The sequence below is a fragment of the Lipotes vexillifer genome, unplaced genomic scaffold (assembly GCF_000442215.2).
Source record: "Lipotes vexillifer unplaced genomic scaffold, Lipotes_vexillifer_v1.1 scaffold1219, whole genome shotgun sequence".
Lineage (NCBI taxonomy): Eukaryota > Metazoa > Chordata > Mammalia > Artiodactyla > Lipotidae > Lipotes > Lipotes vexillifer.
This window is the reverse complement of record NW_006781590.1, coordinates 1,034,709-1,061,470: the sequence shown is the minus strand read 5'-3', so window position 1 is coordinate 1,061,470 and position 26,762 is coordinate 1,034,709. Positions and strand designations below refer to the sequence as shown.

At 37.9% G+C, this 26,762-nt stretch overlaps 1 protein-coding gene across 1 annotated transcript in view; it reads right to left on the bottom strand.

Annotated features, from left to right (window-relative positions):
- Positions 1-26,762, bottom strand: part of ANK2 (ankyrin 2) — a 245,969-nt gene that overhangs the window by 43,415 nt on the left and 175,792 nt on the right. Inside the window, exons 25-32 of the mRNA XM_007454800.1 lie at positions 26,105-26,249; positions 23,856-23,867; positions 19,621-19,723; positions 18,818-18,921; positions 14,021-14,056; positions 5,024-5,248; positions 3,257-3,355; positions 2,112-2,266 (exon numbers count right to left, since the gene is read on the bottom strand). Of these exons, the coding sequence (XP_007454862.1) occupies positions 2,112-2,266; positions 3,257-3,355; positions 5,024-5,248; positions 14,021-14,056; positions 18,818-18,921; positions 19,621-19,723; positions 23,856-23,867; positions 26,105-26,249 (879 nt within the window). The remainder of the gene's footprint in view (positions 1-2,111; positions 2,267-3,256; positions 3,356-5,023; positions 5,249-14,020; positions 14,057-18,817; positions 18,922-19,620; positions 19,724-23,855; positions 23,868-26,104; positions 26,250-26,762) is intronic.

Here is a 26,762-nt window from a genome sequence, read left to right as displayed (position 1 = left end):
AGTTCTCAGGGGAGCAGTGCATGAATAAAATCTGTCTTGGAAGGGTAAGATTCGTGTTTGTGTGTTCATTCCAGTGGCATGGTTGTCTCTGAGATAATCACTGTGGATATTAAAAAAAAAAATCAGTGACTGTAAATTCAGGGTTTCAATATTCCCCTGAAACCATTAACTTACCAAACAGATCATCTAACATCAGGAGAATGGGATAATGGGTTCTTTATAAATTGTATTAGTGTAGATATGTAGGGCAATACAATAAATCCGACTGGTTTAAAATGCTGAAAATTTGAACTAAGTGGATCACTGAATTTTAAGGGATTATGGAACTTTATTCATTTTTAGAAATCATTTACAAGTCTTATAGAGGCATGAACAGCAATCATGTTTTTCTTTTCTTTTCTTTTTTTTTCTTATGTTTTTCTTAACTATTGAATATAACTAGATAGCAAAAGTCAGAAGTCCCAGGATCTGATCATTCATGATTGAAGATCGATGCACTGGCAAATACTATCTTATAAAAGAACAGGCTACCACACATAATGAACATAAAAATATACAAATCCGATTCTCTGTTTTAACATGAGCCTTTTACATATGTAAAAAGTTATAAGAGTGGGTCCCCATCCAAGGACAAGATGGCAGTGTTAATGACAGGTAAACACTTCAGATGGAAATATCCTAAACTAAATGCAAGCAGAAGAAATGGTTTCAAGGAATAGAAGCAGCTAAATACTGCACAGAACAAGCCTTATCAGTAAGAATCCTTATCTTTTCATCTTGCGCAGAAGATGCTGACCTACACATCTAGAAGGCATAATTTCCTCTTCCATCCACCTCTTGGATAGGGTAAGCCTGGCCTCTCTTCTTATTCAGCCTCAGCAGGGTGCAGAAAGAAATGTTAGAGCAGCTGCCGTCAGGCTACACTTTACTATTCGTAAGCCATACCTGAAGCTACAGCCGGTGGTCCTGGAAGACTGATAAAACTTGACAAACAGCCACACAGCTGTGTGTCTACCTCTGTGCACACTTTGGTAGGCTCTTGGCACTTAGGCAAAGAACTTGCCCTATTTGTGTAGTTACATAAAGTGCAACATATCTGCCGTTATCAGGACTGAGAGACCTCATCTCTGTGCAACCTCGGGAGGCCTAAGAATGAGGCACCTCCCTCTAGTCAAACTAAGATATTTCAACCTGGGGCTAAATGGCCTAAGCTGGATTTGGGATTTACAGAGATTAAAGTGCTAATGAAAAATAAGTTCCTTAACTATATGTGTAGGTTTGTATATGAAATTCAACCCTAACTAACTCCCTGTTCAAACTATATATAAAGTGTGACTGAACTTAATTTTCCTATCTCCTTAATAGAAAGTTAAAAATTATATTAGCTTATAATACGGTAGTTATGGTTATATGTAGGTTTTCCTACAGAAAAGCTTAACACTTTTCATCAGTGTCTTAAATATCTAAACGTTCAAGTTAGGCATTTTTTAAAATCATGGATTTATTACCCAGTATCAGTCGTTTTGTTACGAAATGAAAATATCTATTCTATCTCATGTTTTAGAAAAGTTTACACTAAAGACAGAGATGGGCTGTATCTCTTTATTAAAATGAGATATTTACTATTAACGATTTTATTTTCCCAAATGTAACAAAAGTAAGACTAGACAAATATATTGTATACTCCAACGCATCACCATTGGAACATACCAGAATACTTGCTGTGGTAAAATAACAAAGGGACACATTTGTTACTACACCAAACTTGGGTCTGCTTACCCTTGTGCAGTAGAGCCAATCTATTGACACCAGGTTGTGGTGAAGGAAATTGTGGCGTTTATTGCAGGTGCCAAACGAGGGGTCTGGGCAGCTAATGCTCAAAAGACCCAGACTCCTGGTTTGGTACCTGCAATAAACGCTGCACTTTCCTTCACCACAACCTGGGATCAGTAGATTGGCTTTACTGTGCAAGGGTGAGCAGACCCAAGCTGGATTAGGCAACACACACACACACACACACACACACACACACACGCCCGTAGGACATAAAGAAACGCATCATTATCATGCTTTCGCTTCAGAGTTCTTTTAAAACATTTAATATGAAGTACCTTCATCCATGCCATTAAGGATTTCATTCAGTTCATCTTCAGTGTATTCGCAGTAATGCTCTTTCCAGCTGTCCCCATTCTCACTGCGCAGGACAACCAGTTCCCTCTCTTTTCCTCGAAGGGCAGCAAAATGAGGGATCTCCACGATCACAGGCCTGACACAGTAAGGCAGAACATTCAGTGTGGACAGGAGCTAACCAATATCGAGACAAGCACCTTGACTCTGTCTGTTGCAAAGTGACCTGGAATTCTTCTCTTTCTGGGGACAGGGACCTAGTGGGCCATCCTCTGAAGCCCCGAGGCTAGCAAATGGTCCCGCGGTAGCTAGCACTTCACCTCAGGGGCACCAATCCTCAGGGCCATGCTGCTACCTTAAGCCAATGCTGTTTCTCTGTGAGTGCATGTGGCATTCTGGAACTTCTCCTTTGATAAATGTAAGGATAACACATTTAACCAAAAGAAATGTACATGCATATCTATGAGGTGTGCCAATCACTTAAAACGTTTTCTACAAGGTACAAAATGACAAAATGGTTTAAGAGGGAAAATGGCTCATATGCTGTGTAATTTGATGTGTTGTAAATGAGGAGATGTCAGAAAAGTTAACTACTTGGTAACTAGAAAGACATGCACTCATGGGATTTTTTTCCTTATATTTTCTCCATTCAAGGAAACAATAGGCATGTGTACACAGTGTGGCCCTAATCGAGCACCTTATCAGGCAGCCCAATTTGTGTCCAATGCCTATTATATTCAGGATCCAGAACATGCACTGCCCTACTGCTTTTAGGTCGCTCTCAAAATTTAGAGAGGCTTTTGATTTTTCAGTCCAGGTTGCTTTGATACAGACTCCAAATTTATCATAATCACATCATAACTAGCACATAGTACAACTAGGCAGATCTCATGCTTTAAACGAAAATGAAGGTCACAGCACTTTAAGGAAAAAGATAGAAAAACATCACTCGAAAATAAAAGTCACATACCACAAGGGTCAGAAATGGTCCACTAAAGATAGGTTATACAGAATTTAAATCATAGAGAGGGACATGTCATGGGCACAATGACAAAAAGAGAAATCATATTGCAGAAGAAGGAGAATAATGGGGGCCAGCAGCCATCAATTTGTTTTAAGTCACTCCTACCCAAGGAATTTGGTTCCAGGAGGCCCCAGCTGAAGGATGCGGCTGACCAAACTTTCTCCCTCATTAAGTGGGGGAGGAGCCGTTGGCAGGTGAAGTTTACTGAGTACATCCAAAGCAGCAGTGAAAGAAAGAACATAAGTAAGCTTCAGGTGTTGTTTTCCACAGAACCCCAGCGTCACCAGCTGATGAACAGGGTGAAGTTTGGTTTCACACTGCATTTGGTTCTGCCCCCTCCATTGGTCACAAAGAGCAAGAACAGAGACCCAGAGTGTACAATGGAGGCGTGTGGAAGGAGGGAGCATGGGGGTCAGATCTGTCCCTATGTAGGTTCACTGCCAGGGCATGAGCCAAAAAAGAAAAAAAATATGCTTCACTGGAAAGACAGAGCTGTTGGGGATACAATAAAAACTCTGACTCCATAGCGAGGCCAGAAGTTTTCATGGATATTCCTCAACAGATGTGACGAGTATTAAAAAGCCTACAACTACCTGCACATGAGGGAGGGGAAAGGACCTGGTACATACAGAATGAAAGGAACCACTGGGGAATTACTCCAACCATAATGGCATCTTCTGATGCAACCCAGAACTTCACAGGCTCCTTCTAAATCTCTGGTCTGTCTGATAGGACATGGGGGGTGGTTTCCATAATTGGGAAATACAGACACACCCCTTTTCATGTGTGAACATAATTTGGAGCAACCTGTTAACAGTTTGCTCCAAATTACAAGGCTTTAGAACATTTCCTGAGTTCTAAAGCAAGAAATCCTCTCCCCAGTATGACACTGGCAAAGCAAGAGTTCACGATTAATAGGATTTTCTCCCAGTTTTTGAGCACAGAGTTGATATGACAAGACTTAAATACAATTGATTTGTTTCAAAATATTTTGAAACTTGCCCCCCTCCAAAACTTCATTGTTTTGTCAGTTTTCAGCCGTAGCTACTCACTTCTTGGCATACTGAGATACCACTTAATATAATAGCAGCCATACAAACAAACAGAATAAGAAGAAATGTTTATTTCTGCTCAAAATTGCTAAAATGAGCATGGTGAAAGTTATTCTTGATTTGGTCCTCTTAATGAATACTATGCCTAAATAAAATGCCAGTATAAGACTCAAGGTAGCAATTTTGACAACAGAAAAGACAAATCACATAGACTAAAGTTTTGGATGTTCTATAAAGAACACTGCTCTCCAAAGTGAAGATAATGATTCTGTTTTGTAACTATACAAGACTTTATATTTGGAATAGACTAGTACAGGTGACCCTTGAATGACTAGGCAGGTCCACTTATGCCCTGATTTTTTTCAATAGTAAATATTACAGGACCACACAGGCCGACTCTAAGGTGTATGCAAAGTTTTGACTGTGTGGAGGGTCAGCACCTCTAACCCCTGCATTGTTCAAGGGCCAACTGTATTTTTTTCTCTATGACTTCACCACTTAAATCTCAGATTAAAAAAATACCTACCATCGACCAAAACATGATTATTCATACTGGAAGTCTAGCATCTACTATCACATTCAACGAGAAAGAGTAAATAACAGTTAACCTGAATGTTTAATCCATTAATGCCTTAAAATAAGAGGCATTTAAGTGGAGTCAAGCATTGAGGCATTACTTCCAATTCTTAAAAAAATTTCATAGGGGCCAATCTTCTTTCAAAATGTTTTGACGTACCTTTTTCCATTCCATCCTAGTGATTTCATGTGGAGGACACAAGCTCATCGGTGACTAAGTGGGAGGTTTATCAGAAACCCTTACCCAAGGAACTGAGCACCCGAAGGTCCGACTTCAATCAGGCGACTGGCCAGGCCTTCTCCTTCCACCATTGGAGGCATTGTCGCCAGTCTATGGCGTTTGACCAGTCGGCAGGTGACTCGTGTTGGGGCAGTACATTTCCGAGGCGGAATGATGATGCGGAGCCCATTGTGTCTGCATCCTCGCATAGCACCACCTCGGGCGTCCACCATAAAACTAACCAGGAAACTAAAAATTAAAATAGAAGATTAGATGTGTTTAGAAATATCAATGGCAGATAAACAAGCTTTGTCAAGTTATTTTTTTTCCATAATGCTCTGTTCTTAAAACATCTCTTTTATATATATATGCATGGTGGCCAAAAATTTGCCCTTAAAAGTTATTTTGCTTTATACCAAGGCCTTTATTTTAGTTTGGTGGTTGTTTTAATTTTTGTATTTTTTGATCTGTAGCTAAAGAAGAGTTCTAATGTTTTTTGATAATGGTAATATTAAATATAAATTGTAAATTAAAAATATATCCAATTGACTTAGAAAGTAGAATGAAATTATGTAAAGAATATTGATTAGTTTCCTTTTGTTATAAATGCAAATACTTTTGCTTCCTTCTATGTGTGTCCTGAAAAATCCATATTTTGAAATAATATAAGGATAGAGCAGAGGGGAAAGACTAAATTGCAGCTTTTCTAAGTAAACTCAACTTGACTTTTAAAAATTACATCTTGTCCAGATCATTTTAGTATAATTCTATGACTTAAAAAAATTCACAGGCCTTCTCCCAAGATCACACCCATGTACAGGCATCCTGCTCCAACATCGTCTTACCCAGGATGCAGGTTTTTAACTCATTACATTCTAAAAAAAAAAAAAGAGGAAAAGCAAAATAATCAAATGTTTTGGATAGAACCAATTTACTGGTTAAAATGCACTTTTTCACTTCTTACGTAGAAATCTCTCTGCTCTACCATTTTTTTTTCTTTTGCGGTACGCGGGCCTCTCACTGCCGTGGCCTCTCCCGCCGCGGAGCACAGGCTCCAGACGCGCAGGCTCAGGGGCCATGGCTCACGGGCCCAGCCGCTCCACGGCATGTGGGATCTTCCCGGACCGGGGCACGAACCCGTGTCGCCTGCATCGGCAGGTGGACTCTCAACCACTGTGCCACCAGGGAAGCCCTGCTATACCATTCTAATTGAAGGGGTAGATAGGAAACAAAGATTATAAATACCCTCTATTCTGGGTTTTGAAGTGGGAAAACCTGGGCTCATGCTAATGGAGGATATCTGTGCATCATGATTTTCCCCAAATTATAATACATTGAATATGGAAAGTCATAGGTAGTAATTTAGAAATGTAAAGGTATCTCTATTATTTTTGCTCCTTTTTTGCCAAGCTAATTACTTGTAAATAGGGGAATAATGATCCAAGGTGACTTGGTTTGTTTATTTTAAGTGTACCAAGAGAAAGGGTTTGTCTTAACTTTGAAGTTGTTCCCTTTGGGCTGTTTCTGCAGCTTAATTTGAGTTCTTCTCACTATGTTAGTGTAACACTCATTAAAGCCTTGGAAGCACGCACTTTATCAAGGAGCAAAAATTAAACCAGGCAATCTGATGCTCATACACATAGACACAAAGACACACACAGTGTGCACACCCTTACACAAACAACATTACTGTCTTTCCCAATTCTCCTTGCATTTGCAAGCTTTTTATACCAAAACAGAAAGAGGAAAGCACCATATAGGTGTATTATGGATCTACTGATAGCTTAACCAGCACAGAACTATACCAGATTCATCATACCTAGATATTGCATCCATGACAACATGTAAGACATTTCAAAGGTGTTTCATCAAAGTAAGTTATGGGATAGAAACACAATACATTTATGTTATTTTTAGATAAGTGGAGGAAAAATACCTTAGTGTCCTCTTTATAGCAGAACACAACACATTAAGCATGCCATTAAACAGAAACTCTGTTGCTAGTAATACAAATGGATGTGAAGGAGCCCAGACTGCCCGTCTGAAGCAGGTTGTGCAGGATGAGACCATGAGAAGAGGCGACACACTTCTTCCCTTATGCAGGAGCCGGTCTAGACCTACCAATTCATACGCGGTCCTCTAAGTTTTTAGTATGGGGCACAAACTGGGGAGTATAATCAACAGTTAAATCCTGAAGTGTGGATATTTCTGGTCTTTATCAAATCACAATGAGAAAATGTTGGCTGCTTTTCTTATTACTAGCGTTTAAGTAGGCTTCTCTTTTTTTTTGGATCCCAAGAAAACAGGAGTTTACTGTGGTTTAGAATTCAGAATGACTGTACATAATAATTAGGTTTAACTGACAACACTTTTTCTGAAAGTTCTGAATTTTTGCTAAGTTTTATATATCATCACTAGCTTGAGTCCCCCCCCCCGCCCCCGCCTTACTTTTATTACTAGAGTCACCAGAAGGAAAATTTAAAATATTTCAAAAATAGCTGTTTCTGGGCAAGTTACCCAGCACACACTCTTCACGTTTCCTCTGGTTTCAAACATAAAGGGGAACCCGGCTCAGACAAGAACAATCCTTGCTGCACACCCGCCGGCTCATGCATCCCACTTCTTATTCCGAGAGGCTCCAGCTCAAAACAAAAGTTACAAGGTTAAGCGCTACTCCGAGTTCCTGACACAGCTAACCCCTGCTTCGTCTTCAAAAACATAGAAGTCTGTAATTCCTTTTTGAACATGCCTTCGAAGTGGAGGTCTTTGGCCGTGAGCTCCTTTCTGACACCATCTAGTGCCCACTGGTGGTCCGTCAGCTCCAAAGCCTCCCACTCCGTCTTAAAAGCTTTATTGGTGTCTGCGAGCCTGGCCATGGCTGCTCCAGTCATCTGTTCCTGCATTATCCGTGACTGGTCAGCAGCATTATCTTGGCCCCAAACCACAGAGTAAATGCTCCAAAGCCCAAAGATACTGAGGAAATACCAGGATGAGAACTCACCCAGGAGGCATCTAATGTGAGTAATCCAATTTCTTGCTGTAGCATAGGCTTAAAACAGAGGGTCAGTGGAAACAGGACCTTGGTTATGACAAAGCCTGAAAATGTCATGTTGATTCATCCACCAATAAGAATCATAGGGAGGACATTTGTGACATTGCCTTTCATCATGTTGGTGAGCATAGTGGGATCAGTCATGAGAAGGAGGCACAACCTTCCTTTTAGTTTTTTGAAAAAACCCATCCTCTGGGTTGTTGAAGTAATACGTTACTGTCAGGAGAGACTGTTTGGGAATGTATTTTCCATTTTCCCTGAGGACTCTGCTTCGAATTAGGACTTGACTGTCGGAGACTTGCTCCTGGGTGAGCTTCTTGTCACTCTGCAGCAGGATGGACATGTAGTGGCAAATCATGCCCATGAAGAAGGTGATGATAACGATGGGCAGGACCACCCAGAGGCAGATGTTGGAGTCGAGCAGCAGCTCCGGTCCTGTCATTTTCACAGAGAGCCGGCTCCTGGCCGGCTGTAGCTGGGTTGATCTTCACTGGGGCGCAGGCTGCGGGGCTCCTCGTCAAGTTCGCCTCTGGGCCTTCTCACGACCCTCAGCCAGGTGAGCCTGGGACAAAACCACAGCCTCGGCCCTTGCGCCCTGCCCACCGCCAGGCCATCCACTAAGTAGGAATTCTCAAAAAAATTATTTTCTATTTGCCTTTTAAAATGCACTATTGCTCAAAAGAATGAGAGAACTGGTAACGCTTCTAGATGACTATAAAGGTTTGTTTTCCATTTTACTATTTTCTTTTGACTATGATATTTATGTTGATTTTTATAAAAACTAGAAAAAAGTGACGTAAGTTTCAACCAGTGCTGTTCCAAACTCATTGCTACATTTCTGACTTTCTCTACTTTCTCTGATTTTGTTTCATCTTTTGAATACTAGCAGCACTGGTGAAGAATAGGGACTCAAGCTAGTAAGGAACTATAATACATCTGCTTGATATTATCAATCTTCAATACTATTTGTACCATTTGAAGGCATTTAGGGAATTTCCCAATTCATGTTACATGCTGTTATATTTCCACTATGCTTATTCCAGTGATGGCTTAGGGCCTATATAACATCTCCATTTAGAACATCTTCTAGAGGTGCAGGATAAAGCAGGGGTCCCCAGCCCCCGGGCCATGAACTGGTATCTGCCCATGGCTTGTTAGGAACCAGGCCGCACAGCAGCAAGTGAGTGGCAGGCAAATGAGTGAAGCTTCATCTGTATTTACAGCCGCTCCCCTTCGCTCGCATTACTGCCTGAGCTCCGCCTCCTGTCAGCATTATGGTGAGTTGTATAATTATTTCATTATATATTACAATGTAATAATAATAGAAATAAAGGGCACAATAAATGTAATGCACTTGAATCATCCTAAAACCAACCCCCTGACCACTGCCTGTGGAAAAACTGTCTTCCATGAAACTGGTCCCTGGAGCCAAAAACGTTAGAGACTGCTGCTCTAAGGAATGAATTGAAGTAGCTATGTTCTTGGCTGTAACAATGTTAAAGTAACTGTATGTTTGATTACTTTCTCTGATCTTGTGTCATTGATTGATTTTTTTTTTTTTTTTTTTTTTGCGGTATGCGGGCCTCTCACTGTTGTGGCCTCTCCCGTTGCGGAGCACAGGCTCCGAACGCGCAGGCTCAGCGGCCATGGCTCATGGGACCAGCCGCTCCGTGGCATGTGGGATCTTCCCGGACCAGGGCACGAACCCGCGTCCCCTGCATCGGCAGGCGGACTCTCAACCACTGCGCCACCAGGGAAGCCCTGACTGATCTTTTTAAAATTCTCTTTTGTTCTCATTTACTCCATAATTTCCACGCCCCTTTTCATGCAATAATTTGTTACCCTCCTAGTAAGTGCCAGGTACTCTGCTAGGAACTGAGTGAGAATACAGAAAGTAAAGATGTAGTTGCTGCTGCCGAGATGCTCACAGCCTAAGCCCCAAATGTCACATGATGGTTTCACTTACTCAGAATCACTTACTTTCCTGGTCAATGAGAAATGAATTAAACCATATATAGAAGCCGTATCAGGGCCACAATGGCAGTGACCTTGTTCTCCATATTTCTTCCTGTGTCCCCCCAGTGCCTAGCACAATGTAAATAGAGCACATAGTAGGTAGTGAATAAATAATTGTTGAACAGTGAATGAATGGAAGAGTGAAAATGGTAAGTTGTGAGAAGCTGTATATATTTATTTCTTATTGAGAAGAAGCCTAAAGTAGAAGGTTATTTAATTCTCTGGTCCCTGGACAAACAATCCAGTCAGACCTCATTCAAATTACTACACTCAGATATTTCAGCTCATAAAATAACAAAACAGTTGAGAAGGACCGACCTCAATATTAAATATTCCTCTACAGGTATTTTACTGCTCCAAAATGAGAGACCCAATATATTTATTTCCCTTGACAGAGGATGAAGAAAGACCAAAGATTTGAAAATAAAAGAACTTAAAGACTGGAGCTGCAAGTAGATAAATTTAACTATATGTGTCTCGGTGTCATCACAGATCTGGAAAATTATATTTAAGTACTGCACTGGAACACAAAGCAAATTGGAAAAATTTAGGTGCCAATGTGCATAATTCAGAGAAAAGAAAAATTAAATTTCCAATGAAAACAAGTTTTTGTGTCTTTATCAAATAACTAAAGGAAATGCAACAGAGTAACAAAAAGCAACAAGCTCTACTGAGGGAATTATTTGACAAGAGAGACAGAGAGAGAAAGAAAGAGACAAAGAAAGGGGTGGGGAGGGAGGGAGGGAGATGGAGAGGAAAGTAAATCAGAAGGATATCAAGAAAGAAACAAAAGCATTGGAAGTCATGAAAGAGCTAAATACTGATATTAAAAATGAATAAAAATGTTTACAAATTTAGCAAGAAAATACCCTGAGCCAATCAGACTCAAATAATGTAACTGCAGAATAAACAACCAATTAAAAAGCTGACTATGTAGAACTCTATACCAAAATAAGTCTTTTCTTCAAATAAGAGGGAATAAGAGAAATAATGATTCAAGTTTATACCTAGTGCTGATGAAAAATCTTTTAGATAAAAGTCAACATGCTAATCATTAATCCCAAGAGTTTGTAATATAAAATTAGGTTAGCATTTGAGCATTTTCATTTAAAAAATCAGAATCAAAAGGTGTCACTATTTGGATAGGTAGTCGCATCAGTGGATAGTTATTTGGTGATGTATAAAACAATTTCAAGGGACATCCCTGGTGGTACAGTGGTTAAGAATCTGCCTGCCAATGCAGGGAACACGGGTTCGAGCCCTGGTCTTGGAAGACCCCACATGCCGTGGAGCAACTAAGCCCGTGCGCCACAACTACTGAGCCTGCACTCCAGAGCCCGCAAGCCACAACTACTGAGCCCGCGTGCCACAATTACTGAAGCCCGCGCGACTAGAGCCCGTGCTCCTCAACAAGAGAAGCCACCACAGTGAGAAGCCCATGCACCGCTACGAAGAGTAGCCCCCGCTCGCCACAACTAGAGAAAGCCCTTGTGCTTTCAACGAAGACCCAAAGCGGCCAAAAATAAATAAATGAAATAAATTCATAAAAATTAAAAAAATTTTCAAAAAGCTAAAAGCAGATTATAAAAGACCATTTACTTTTTTTGGTACCATAGGAAAAAGTGAAAGGTTGGAAAGGAGGGAATCATTATATGAATCAGTTCACATACTAGGTTTGATTAAGTAAATATGATTTTCTCATATGTTCAGATTAAAAATGGGACAAGATAATGCCTATAAACAGTTGGAGATGAAAGGAGTTGAAGTAAATACATGTAATTAAGTATGCACAGAGGTATCATATATGGATTAAAGCTCAGCTCCACTGTTTGTGAGCACTGACTAAAGCCTCATCTGTCAATGAAGGATAATCATACCACCACTTAAGGGCAGAGTGAGGATTAAATCATGTATGGGTAAAGCATATAGAATTCAATAAATGCTTGTTCCCATCATTTTCCTTTCCTGGCACCATATGATTTTATATGTCTTAAAAATTATAGTATAATATAATACCTAAAAAACAAACAGAGAAACTAACGTTTATTAAATACCTACAATGAACCCGGAACTTTGCTAAAGCAGTTTAATATGGAGTTTTCATTGGTTTATGAACTGTACTATTCAAAGAAGATATAAAAATAATATTATCACAGAGCACAAGATAATGCAGCAAGTACCATGCTGTTTCCTGGATACAACTCTGATCATAAGAGATCTATCCCTGTCTTGAATTATTGCTGTAACCTCGGGAAAGTCACTTAACATCTTTAGGTTTCAGTTTTCTCATCCATAACATGAGAGACATTAAATTCTTAAACTCTAAGGTGGCCTTCTGGTGTTAAAATTCTAACTAGGTTAGGCAACCTATTGGAATATTCCATTTCAGATGTTCTGGAAGCATTCCTAATTGGAAAATAAACTGCTACTCCTGCAAGAAAGATACACTATTTTTGCTGTATGGTTAAAACAGTCAAGGAGCAGTTTTGCAGAAAATGTATACACATACTGCACTAAACATTGACTTCAGACTGTACAGACAAAAAACATCACGTAACATACTCGGTTTTAACTGTATATCTTACTCTCCAAATGAAATTCAACAATCATGCAAAGTAGAAACTCTTATTGAAGTTTTCTAAATTGTGAGATACGATGTTATCACAATTTAAAAGGAATAAAAGCAAAAGCAATCCACCATTATTATGCAGATGACTTGCCTAGGAATACGTAGTTGTATTTGATTAGCTAGACAGGTACATGCTTCAGAGGAGGCAGCAGAAAACAATGATTCTGCACTTTTGAGGACTATATCCTCCACCCCAAAAGTTATAAATCCTTAGGTTTACTTTTAATTCATCCAGGACCATGGGGTGGGGACGGGGAGGACACTGCAGCATTCAGAGTTAGTTATTGAGTGAAAATAGGGGAAAAAATGTCATCAGGGTGCTTCAGTGATCCACATATACATAGCAAGAGGGCCTTAAATTAAATCTGATTTCTGGGGTACTATGAGAAAATCATATCATGAGCTCTTTCTCCTCTATAATTTCCTTAATTCCTTCCCAATCTTTGAAATTCCATGAACTGAAAAACTGATGAAAAACAGCTTTGAAAAAAGTGCCTCAAACTTGTTAAAATCACCAAAATATTTATCACTCACTGTGTTCATGTATAGAAACATAATATTTAGTGTGTATTTCAGAAAAAAGTAAAAGAATGGATGTAAATTTTTCAAAATGGAAAACTGTTTTACTTGTAGACAATCTTTAGTATCATGATGGATGACTGTAAAATAAAATATAATAATCAGCAGTTTGATAAGAACCTTTAAAAATAACTTTATTAAAATGAAATAGAATAATGGATATTTTTAGAACACTGGAATCATTCTATAGCACAATTTGTAAAATATCAAAAGGCTGCATTTAAAGTAGTACCTGCAAGCAAATGCACTATTAATAAACTTTCAGCCCTTGGTTCACCTAGAATATAGTTAAAAAACAAAAACTCTGCTAAGTGACGCTTAAAATCATAACCTTTACTGTAACTTGAAAATAGCTCAACCAATTTGCATAACTGCTGGAATAGCATTTTTCAGCTCTATGTAGCACTTGTTCTCACAAAAGAAGCTGAGATATGGAGACCCATGACCAAGACAGGCTCTCACTTTAGGTCTACATTCATTTTGGTACAACCCCACCCAATTTCCAACAAAATAAGAAATACCCACTTTCTCTTTACCATATGGCCATGATTTGGAGAAAATACATCATTCTCCCTCGTGCGCTCTCTCTCTCTCTCTCTCTCTCTCTCTCTCTCTCTCTCTCTCTCTCTCTGGCTAGGTATGGTCACACTAAAGCATCCTGAGGCAGGGTATATGCAGAAGGAAATGACAAAAGGAGGAAAGGAAGAGGCAACATGTTCAGAGAAAGAATTATGCAGAAGTTCACCTGCTGTTGTCACGATCAAGACATGGAGAGGCGCGGCTGCAACAGAATAGATACTTTAGCACACAGAAGGAATGGATAACGTGAAATAGAAAGAAGGAAATCAGAAGTGACTTTCAACTGAGATATATTATTTATATACCAATACCGTATTCATTGAAAAAATGATGGAAATACAAATGAGATACAGCTCTATGCAAATGCTGAGAGAAGAGCCAGGTACGGGGGGCTCTGTAGCAACTCCCAGGTTAGGGAACTGGGATATTATAAAATCACTGGAACATGGATTTGTAGCCTTATTCAACTCTGGCTTACGTGGGCACTTAAAATCTAAATGTGCAAGAAGCTACAAAGCATCAAAGGGCATTATAATGAGAGTTTCAAAGTTTTCGATTTGATGGATATAGTTTTGCCTCCAAAGCTTTTCTTTCATACTTTTAATACTTTCAAAATAATGGTAATGACCTTTTGGGCTCTTACAGAAGAAATGCAAACAGAAAAGGCACACTTTAAAAAAAATAGCTCCAATGACACACAATAGCATAAACTACAAGGCAGAGTAGGTAACATTAATTATCTACTAGTAAGTAACAAAAACTATGCAAACAAAATCTTAGTGCTTTTTTCAAGACTTTCACTCCCTGTTTTGGGGACTGCTGTCTTCCTCGCTGGTCATATTGTTGAATCCCACTTTACAGTCCTGCCTTTCACTCCTCTGCTGCCTGAGTCTGCTCTTCCTCAAAACACTCCATACGTTTTTCACAGAGTTCACTTGGGCTTTCAACACCTGATGATATACAAATGGATATACATATCCTTTGGACCAGAAACCCAGCCTTACAAAACAGTTGTTTTGCTACTTATAAAATAATTTTCTTCATCCAGAAGAATTTACCTTCATGTACCTTTTACAAAAGGAGTGTTTGAAATACACTAACAGCTAAATTAACCGCTATATGTACTTAGATAAATATTAACGTTGTCAAATGAGAAACAGCTTTAACTTCCTTGAGTTTCAAATATCACCTTCCACTATTTGAGCTAACATCTTTACTTTTTTTTTTTTTTAAATAGACTTCATTTTTTAGAGTAGTTTTAGGTTCACAGCAGAACCATCTTCAACATGTTTTTATGAAAAGGAAGTCCTTTAAAAGATTGCTTTCTTATTGACTTCTAGTTACCATATCTTGTAGTATAACATCATGAATTGACATTTATTTGTTGGCACTTGGCTGTTATTAAAAAAGTATAAAAATAAAGACTTTCGAAATAATATTTCAAATGAGTCACAAAACTAGCTCTCACTAGGAACTTGTGCCTTACACCTGTTGATTCATTATGCACTTATGAAATAGGGAAGATTACATTCAAATTCAATCTTGCCCAACCTTGTGTTGGATGTGATTATGACTGGGATACTAGAAATAATAATTGTTGGTTAGAGTGTGAATCAGTAAGGCAACTTCGTCAAGAACAACAACAAACATATTACTGTCAGCCTTTCTTTTGCTAGCTATTGGCTGTACCTCTTGGCCAGAACAGGTTTTTTAATCACTGATACTTATTCTCCTATAGTGACAGACATTAGTCATCGGAAACAGTAGAAGTAAAAGAAAATCACTAATAGTGCTTATTGGTAGAAGCTGTGTCTTCCATCGATCTAAAATCCCTTTATCTAATCTAATAGAACATTATACATCAAATTAGTGGCATATACATATAAAAGCTAACTTTATTATCCCTTCTGTCAAAAATTATTTTTTTCTTACATTTTGGGCAGATTTTGAAGTGGCTCAGGAATTCACCCAATTAATTAAAGAGAAACTCAGTTCCTTGAAAACTATATAAAAGCTATTACTCAGGAATCTGGTGTATAATGAATAAAATTACATGTCATTGTTACATGATATATTATGAATGTTATTCATATACATTCATATCACGGTAGCTTTCAAATACCATCACCCTCAGAATCATTGAGTTTTCAGTGTTAACTACCCATCCTATTAGAGTCATCTTTTGCACTGTGTTCATTCAAATACTATAGTAGAGACACAACTTTATGATAGATTACCTGATTAAAAATAATAAGTCAAACACTGCCATTATGAACTGTACCACATTGGTTACTGTCATTTAGAGGATTCAGAATACATTTTGTTTCACTGATTTGGAATTTGTTAAAGATGTGGAAAATGTGTATGGGGATTGTATAAATACTAATGGCTATAATCTATTGAGTACTTATTCTTTCTAGGCAAAATACTAACTACTTAAGAAGCATCTAATCCTTAAAGCTCTGCTATGGAATTCATAATGTAACATTCATCTTATAGGTAAGTAAACTGAAACTTATATATTTTATACAACTTGCCCAGTGTCACATATTGAGTGTCAGGGCCAGGATCTGAATTCTGATTGATCTGATTCCAAACACACTCTTAACCATCATGTTATCTCTCTTCCAGAGATTGTCTTCCAAGTTCAAATGACAACACATAGGTGTGTTTCTTACAGGTAGTGGCTAGGTTTTACTCATCTATTTTCCTTAGTGCCTGGCACAAGGTTTGATACATTGTAGAATTCAACAGTGTGTGAAGAATGAATACTTAAGTAAATGGAAAGGATAAAAAATATTTGAAGTAACTAGTCATATGTTAATTACCTAAGTCACCCTTAAAGTCAAACTTTTATTAGGCAATTTTGTTCCTTTCTAACAGTTTGTATAAAACATATATATCTGCTCTATTGGCACTTGTAGAAAATACCAGTGCCAAGGCCCCAGTGACAGACTGTGATGTAACTGATTTGAGTCGGGGCCTAGGCATCAAAATTTTTTAAAGCTCCCAGGTGATACCAATGTACAGCCAGAGTTGAGGATTAGCATCAGTGATCAGGTGTGAAGTTCACAGAAAAACTGATTTATTAGAGACCAAGATTTTAAAGATCCTTATTTTAATGAGCGATTAAACTTTAACCACTGGATACTCTTGGTTCATCATAAGTAATCAATTCTAAATACTTATACATGTATCTAGTTTTATACTATTGGTATGTATATTGATTACTTCATCTGAGTATTTTACTGCCCTTCAGTAGTTAAGACTTCTTCTTTTTTTTTTTTTTTTTTTTTTTGCGGTACGCGGGCCTCTTACCACTGCGGCCTCTCCTGTTGCGGAGCACATGCTCTGGACGCGCAGGCTCAGCGACCATGGCTCACGGGCCCAGCCACTTCACGGCATGCGGGATCCTCCCGGACCGGGGAACGAACCCGTGTCCCCTGCATCGGCAGGCGGACTCCCAACCACTGTGCCACCAGGGAAGCCCTAAGACTTCTTTAAGAAATTCCTTTTTTAAAGTAAATTATTTTGGAAATTGAAATATCACCATAACACTTGGACTCTTTTATAAATTCGGTTACTAATAGTTAATTACATTTTGCTTAAAATAATCTTGTCACTTTGTAGGCTGGGTACGGGCTTCAAATACTAAATTATGGTTTCTAGATTCTGAACTATTATCCATCAACACTCTAGGTCCAACTTTCTTTGTTTTTCTTCTCATCATTGTTGAAAAACTTAGTAGCAGAATGCAATGTTATGCTTTTTGAATAATTTATAGCTGTCAGATTTTAATTATTTTATACTTAAAAATATGTAAGTAAATTTGGATGAGGTTTGATTTTTATTCCCTTGAATAACACCTGCATCAAGAACTAGCTTTTACTTTTTTAACAAAGAAGAGTATTATGATTATTTTCAATAACTAATTTTACATTCATTCTCCGAGCCTTTAACAGAAGATCAGGCTAAGAAGTACAACATTTTTAACTACAATATCTTAGAATGCTTTCCTGAAAGGAGAACATTTTAGAATAATCAGAACAAGAAAGGATCTACTAAAAATAGTTCTGGGGATTATGGAAAAGGAGTTTGGGATAATAATTTAAATCAAAATATTATATTTAGTTAGATAAAATATGAGCAGGGATTAAAAGTGATTAAATAAAAACATCTTAAAAGTTTATATGTAATTATGAAATTACTATACAACTTGGCACCATTGAAATGTAAAGAAAAAAGCAATCATGAAGAGTTTACAATTTAAAACTCCTTAAGGAATTTATATTCCACATAATTGAATTCTTATAACTTAAGATGATCTTTAAGAATGTTTAAAATTATTAACTCAAAGCCCTACTTTTTAATGAGTTAATATAAATAGGCAGCATTTCTTAAGTAGTGGCATATATATTATCTGGATGACTTTTAAAAGATAACTGAGAACCTGACTGGTTGCATTCAAATTTTCCTTTTTAGAATATCCCTACTTCAAACAGCTTGTGAACTCCTCTATACATTTGTGTGACTCACACTTCTGTAAACATTATTTTAAAGGCATTAATACATAAGCAAAGGCATTTATTAAACTAGTCAGTTAATCTTAGTAAACAGAAATTTCAAAAAAGCAAATGATCTTGCCCCTCTTTTCAAGGCCATCTTAAAGACAAAAATGTGAACAGTAAGGAGGCCACTGGTATACTCTGGTTAGTTAGCAAGCTGTTTGACGCAATTCTACAAATTATTTGAAAACAATGGTCAGTTCTTCTATGCTGAATTCAACGCTTTTTGCTGGTTTGTTTGTGTGGATAGAGTCCATGGTGGATAAAGCAGTGACAAGTTTTAAAAAAGGTCACTTCCCCTGTAAGCTAGCCATCAGCTAAAGCTACTGGACAAAGCTGTTATTTTCACTCATCTCTTTCTTCCTCTTGATCTGGATGCATAATATTGATTTACTTACCCTGAATGAATAGGGCTGGAAGAAAGAGCCACGTTGTCTAAGTTCTCAGTGCCCCAGCTTAGACGATAAGAATTCCTTTCTGCCTCCTTGGCTAGAGTTGACACCTAAACACAAAGAACACTGGATTTAATAAAAAGACGTTCCTTCAATTAAATTAAAATATAATGAACTTTAAAAAAATGGTGTTACAGGAAAGTGGTATTACCTGGAAAAACACTCATTTAAAAATATGATAGAAGACAAAGGCATTTAAAATGTATCTTTATAATGCATTCCTATTTAAATTATATTATTGATATAGGATCACATTTCTGTAATTGTCTTTGAAAAGAGTAGGTGTTCATCTACTTCCTATATCCAGCCAAAGCTGATAAAATTATATCTAAAATGAAAATATTCCATAACAAATTCTACATCTTTTCTAATAGAAAATAATTTTAAATAGAGAGACATATTTTAACCTGTACCTTTCATCTTATACCTTAAATGCATCCTACCTTACATTTTCCTTTAACAGAGATTTTATAAAGGAATTGAGTTTTATATATAATGTCCACACGGAAGAATCCAGTATAGCTGAAGAAACAAGCAGTATGTTATTTCAGAAAAACTCTGCTCACTGAAAAATGCAGCAAACATTTTTTATGTTTTAGAAAAACTCTGAAATCCCTTATCCTAGATTATCAACTGAATTAATACAATTTTTTTTAAGATTAAAAAACTTCCTCTGGACATTTCCGGCATCAGATAATGCTAAAAAGCTCTCCAGAAAGCAGAAATGTGAAGGCAAAAAAGTCACATACCTGGTGACTGGGGATCACAACTGTGTCGTCAATCATGGCACTGTCCCTCAGGTATGAGGCATGGCTTAGGGTGTGAGACCTGTCGGAACTGAAGGATCGAAGGCTGGTAGGTTGGCAGGAGGTCATGGTCAAATACCAACAGCAGTAGTAGGGTTGGGAGGATGAAATGATGAGCCGAGCAGGAGAGTGAAAAAAGCGTGCTATTAGCTAACAGTGCAACTTCCAGGGGGACATAAATCGCAACCGTGGAAGAAGGAAACACAGGTCTCTGTGTTGCTGTACCTCTCTGTCCAACAACTAAACTAACGTATCTTTTGACTGGTTCCTACCACTCAATGGCAAGGGCACAAGGGAATCCAGAAGATAAAATTTGATACTCCTAATCTGATTCATTTTCTTCCCAGAAATGTTTGAAACCAACAACTGTAGCTTACTTACTGCCAGTATAAGAAATTCACACAGAAAATAATTCCAGGATAGAGATTGCTTAAATCTGTGTTAAATGTAAATCTCCCTGCAACTAAGAAAAATATTAGGGGGCGGGGGGAGGGGAATAAGACAGCCCTTGGAGAGAATGAAATGAAAGCACAGGTTCCATTTTCACTCATTTTCCTTTCTCTCCACGCCTCTTTTTCCTCCTCTCCAACTGTGAATGACTGAATGTTGGTGCACACCCCTGGAAGCTACAGAGTGAGATGAACTGTGGCCAGATGCATGTTTCCTGCGGAAGTGGTGTCCCTCCTGTTTGTCCCTGGTGTTTCCAACAATGCTATTTCAAAGGACAGCACTGTTCCTTGTGCATGTCCTGTGTGTGGTGAGTGAAGCACCAAAGAGTGCTGGTTGCTGTGGCAATGAGATGCAAGAGCACAAGAAACTGTTTCCAAGACCAACCGACAAAACACACACATCCGCCGGCACGAAAACAAACTGCCAGTAGCCACTGACCGAAACTGAGGTTTGGCTTCAAAATGGGATTTAGGCCTTGATAATCAATGCTTTACATTTCTGATAAATCTGAATTTCAAAGTTCTGAATTATATACTCAAATGAAATTGGTGAACCTTGACATTTGCATAGATGCAACTTCATTCCTTCCTAGTCAATTTGTACAATCAAATGACAAATAGATTGATAACTTAAATAAACTATATTTTATACATGTTAGTCCAAGTATTAAAGATCTGTATTCAAAATATTAGCCCAAAGCCCATAGGGGAAAATAAAGAGATATGCAAACTTTCACAATATTGATAGAAGCAAGGTTTCATTTACGTTTAGCTAGTAGGTATTTGGCTAGTGAAGCGCTACAGAATTATGGACTAAACATCAAGTTAGCATATTTATTAGCAGAAGCTATTTTCTTTTGCAAATATACCTAAGTTTGTAAGCCATATACTGTCGTCTTTATGAGGTGTCAATATTGCCAACTTCAATTATTTTTGAGGAAATCATCACTTGGTAGATAATTCATAGTAATTTGGGGCTTTCTCCTATTCTGCTGTAGGATTTATGCCCCCAAAGTAAATGCCGAATATTAGAGGGTAAGTGACATGAGTCAAAAAAAGTTTAACTGTCTGATCCTGGGACTTCCCTGGCAGTCCAGTGGTTAAGACTCCACGCTCCCAATGCAGGGGACAGGGGTTCGATCTCTGGCTGGGGAACTAAGATCCCACATGCCACATGGTGTGGCCAAATAAATAAATAATCCAATATACTTCAATCAAAAATAAAATATTTAATTGATCCTATGTTTTTACACCTATATTAATCTGTGTTTATAATAAAATCAAATCTAAATAGAATTTGACAATATACTATTTTATGTTATATAAGCTCTTGGGGAAGATTGAGGTTCCTGACACGGCCAAGGCAGGAGCAGCCTGAATGCCTAGCAAACCTATTCACAGGGGTTTTAGTCCTGGCACTTGGAAACAGCTTATATTATAGCTGTTTTTACAGCTGTGCAGTTAGATTTTGATGGTGCGTTCCATAAACAGGCTGCTGTGACCAACCTTGGTGTGACCTTGAAATTGAGGATGGGAAGGCGATTAAATTATTGGGGAAAGGGGTTTTTAATCTCAGCAAAAGCTTGTCTCAATTAGTGGACTGAGCATTTTTTTTTTCCTGTACTTGTATTGTTTTGTACCAGGCAGCACTAAGATCAACAGCTCTTAAATTCTATTATCATTTATTTTGTTTTGAATTGAGCCAAGAGAGGGCAAACAGTAGAGAGGTCAACCTCTTGAAATGATATGGTGTCTACAGACTCAACCATCTGCCCCCATTAGTTCTGTTGGGCTCAGATTTGTTAATTACTTAATCTCTATCCTCAGCTTTAAAATTCAAAGATCCAGATGCTGACTTTACACATTTAAAAGTGCTAGATTCATATGAATGAACAGTACTAAAGGACCAACAGGCACTGGAGTAAAGGAGTAAAAATGCCTGCTCGTAACAGCAAGTAGAGACGTCGGTCACTACGTAGATTAACCCTTAAAGGCAGCACTGGAATAGTAGAAACACAGGTCTCAAAGGGGAAATGGAAATTTAGCTTGGATGGGATCAACTCGAACGGCAAAAATAAGGTACCTCAAATAAGACCCAGTGACGTGGCTGCCACCACTGTAAATGTGTAAACTTTGGGGAAAAAAAAGGCAGCCAGGTCTCAATGGCCACTCTCAGGGAGGCACCACAACTGGGTGGATGTCTGTCTGCTTTAGGAATGAGGTATTAAAGAGCTCATTTGGCTGTGAATGTAGAGCTACATCCTGCAATCAATGTATCAGTAATAAAGGTGGATTACTGATATCCATCTACCTGATACCTGGGTCTATCTTCCAATTGGTTTTGAAACAGGAGGAGCAAAGGGGTGTTGGTGCTATTTTTTGTCTTTCCTAGAGCCCCAACAGGAAAGAAATACAGGGGGAGAAGAAAGAAAGAGACAAAGTGACTGACCACAAAAAGGAGATTGGGGTAGGGAGAAAAAGATATTAGAAGATGCAGACAGAGAGTGAGGAAAGCTGGAGAGACAGAGGGAGAGAGAATAAGTTGAAACTATATGTCTAAATATCTCTATCCTCTGATTTTATTCTAGTTCACTCTGCTTACTGCCTTCTAAAATGCTAATTGGTATTTAATTAATGTTTATAGTTCTAACTGATCTTTTTTCTATGACGTCATAGAATCTACTTAAATGAGATACATGAAGTAAGAATACTCCAAGAGTAAAGAAATTATTCTCTCTAAAGGAATCATGGCCAGCACAAAGGTCTGGGATAATTCAAGTCTCTGGATCAGAAATTGCCTACCCTGATTTAAAACAGTGCAAGCAAATTCAAATATTTTGCAACAGAGTTGGCTTTTTTTTTTTTTTTCCAGTAAGTCAGAGGTGGTGCTGTTCAGTTAATAAATCTGCAATAACACATATCCATAAAAGTGTAAATTTTTACTTGCTGTTTAGCTAAGGGATAGGCCAAAAGTTTCTTATGATCTTAAATTTATACTTTTTTCACCATGATACAACTGGTTTCTGGACACATATTACGTGGTCTCAAAGTCTGTAATTCCACAGAAAAGTGTAATAATTACTATCTTAGGAAGCTGCAATATTTATTAGACATCCAATTAACGGTGTTTTCAAACCTACTGAGTAAATGAATATCCAAAAATTTCAATGTGTCTGCTTTAATACATGGAGAATCTTTTGTGGTTCATTGTTATTTAGTGTTTTACATTGAATTTGAATAGTATTTTTAATTTGTGAGTAATAATAAAATAAAATGGACACAAAATCCAACAAATCAACTTGACTGTGTTTCTAGTCAATGTGATTAAAATTTACCTATTTTTATTCTTCTGCATCCACGTACATTTTAGGCATCTGAATCATTTTTTTAAAATCATCTCCAACTATACACAGGGTAATTAGGTTCCTTTTGGGGAAGCCATGCTAATGTTTTATCAACCACAAGGTGGAGCTGTGACAGTGAAAACAGTCAGGCCTGGGGACTGTCACAGACTTTTGATTCTAGTAAAATATTCACCCTTCTAGCTTGAATAGATATTCAATTTAATACATAAAAATCCTAATTTGAGAATAAATCCATAATTCTAGAATATAAGCACCCCCTGACAAGACACACACACACACACACACACACACACACACTGAGCAGGGAGCAGGGAAATGTGGATGTATCCAGGAAGGTCATGTTTTCATGCTATGTAATACCTACCTGGGCATGGTACTATTGAAAGCACACCAAATAAAGAAATAATGAAAAGGAAAAAAATGGTTACCGAAAAAAGGTAACTTATATTGAATTGTCTAAGCAAAATTTAAAAAATAAATAAAACACTACATTGCAACCATGAAAATGAGATACTGACTATAATTCCACCTTGGAGAGCATGAATACATCTGGTGTTCTAGAAATGCAAGTGTGGACCTGGACAACAGCTCACGTCTTCATTGTTTCATATCCCCTGTCTTTACAAGCTGAGAAGTATTCAGTTTAGGTAGAATCCTCCAACCACTGACCCCTGTCTTATAGAAAGTATTGTTCTAAATCTTTCTCAGTACTAAGGACTTTCAAAGAAGGCAAAAGGATCAAATCAAGCACTTACTCTTAATAAGAGAAATCAAGCTGGAAAAAAAAAAGGATTTTTGGATAACAGTAATATGATTATTCATAGCTTATTATGAATTTTTGCAAAGCCATAAGCATTTCACTTTATTGAAATTTGAAGCCTTTTAAGAATCTCAGACTGTGAAGCCCAAATCAATCAGTGTGTCAAAATTCAATATCTAGAACACTGACACCATCACAAGCTCCCCTACCCTCACCTGCCAAACGGCTCCTCCTTGTGTACCCTGATCCCAAGGACCACTCTCTACCTAAGTCATTGAAGCCAAGGAGCCAATCAAGTCTCCTTCCTCTTCTTCACCCACCCCATGAAATCCATCGCCAGATCTGGCCAGTTTTACTTCAGATATGTTCTCAAATTTTTCATTTCTAAAACTCTCCCCATGACTGCTACCACCCAGGTTAGAGTTCAAGTCGTATCCTAGCAACTTCAGCGAACGTTACTGCAATAATTTCTCAGATGGTTGATACTGCCGAGTTTAGCCCTTTGACAGCTTTCCTCTAAAATTCATCCTCTATATCACAGTCAGAGGGATCTATCCGAAATGTAAATGTGACCTCCCCTCCTTCATACTTACACTCCAGCCACACTGCACTACTCTGTTTCTCTCACACACCACGAGCCTTTGCTCACCTTATTTAAGGCTTCAAATACCCTCCCCACCTTTCTTCACCATCATCACTATTATTCTGTCTCGGTTCGGGTTCATTCCCTCCAGGAAGCCTGAGCCTCAGGGCTCCAGTTGCATTCTGTGGGTACCACTAGCTTCATCTCTCTCTCACCCCATTAGATTCTGAATTTAGCAATTACATATTAGTCATGTTTGTACCTCTGGCACCCACCACAAAGCCAGCCCAGAAATGCACTCATTACATGCACACTGAATTGTTTAAAAACAAAAAAGATAGGAGGGAGGCATTAGTACTCAAGGGAAAGGCCCAAGAAAAGCTTGTTTTTGCTAATTGTCCATTCAGAATTGACTACTCTTTAAGGCATTTATTTCTTACACTCCAAATGTGCTGGATACAGCCAAGAATAGAGCCAATATTAAAGTTATAAACCTAAGATAATTGATTAGCAAAAGACATTACACTCTATGCACAACCACATGCTTAATCTAAATTGGCAGTCATACTCTTGATGAGGCACCACGGAATGTTCTTAATCAGTTTACCTCAAAAAATAATAAACATCTGGTGTGCTAGTTAGTAATAACCCAAAAAATTGATTGTATATTTCAGAATATAATATAAACCTCCCTGGATTTGGCTACAAAATCTGGGCTCCTTCAGATTTTGCTATGATTGCTTTTGGTATCCAGGCTCTTTAGGGATTCTGTTCTGATGCTTTTTCATGAAAAAATCAGTTCCAGGCAACATTTCTTTCTCAGTTTGTTACCTTTTAATCCTTCTTCACAACATATTTTGTTCACAGAAACTATGGCCCTAACAGAAAGCCCCAAGGAGATTGGAAGGATCTTATAACTGCCGTCTAGTAAGAGTGTCCATAAGGCAAAACTGTCCTTTTAATTTGCCTAGAGAAAAAAGTTGCAGATGATAAAAAAATATCATATTTTAATGGTTCAGAGCTCTTTACTGATCATGGCTCTGATTCTTACAATGCTTGACTCCTACTAAACTACTTAATCTCTCTAGGCCTCAGTTTCCTTTAAAATGGACACTTGAAGTTATTAGAGAATGCAGTAAGATAACATGCTAACTGCTGAAGGTAGTGAGATACCCATCGAGTGTCAATAATGGTGTCTACTTTTTTTATTATTATCATAAAAGTGTGTTGCACTCACTTCTGATATCAAGGGAAAGCTTTATGTGAATACCTGTCAGAGCGTCCTCCCTCCAAGCTGTATCTCAGGTAATTCATCCCATCCAGGAACTGACTGCTAGGTAGGGAGTCATCACCCAGTTCTTTTAGATCCTCAGGTCTAAGGTATTCTCCCCCATCACCTGTCATTGTGTCATCACCTTGAAGCAATCAGAGAAAGATGGAGAATTACTTGTTGAATGTAATATCGACTACAAAATATGATTATGATTGTGAAAAATCAGAATAGCACTGACATCACTGAAACACTGCACACTAGAAGAAAATACAAAAACAGAACACATGCAACTGAAGAGTGCTAAAACTCAGGTAAACAATATTTGACCCATTTTCCTATTACCTACTAAGAAAAAATAATTACCTGAATTGGAATTCTTTTAATATCAATTTTCTTTACTCATTTCTTTATCCCGATAGCTGACTTATCATGATAGCTGATTTATAGCTTTATATTTAACTTAACAATTAGTACAATAATGTAGACAACTTAGCTTCTATCGTATCAATAATTTTGTACATAATGTCCAGCATTAACAGTCTTTCCATGTAATTGACAATATGCTAAGAAATACCTACTGCTCTAAAACAAATAAGAGGTGTATTAAATGGAACAAGATGACATAAGATTAGCAGAATATGCACATTAGGGAAAG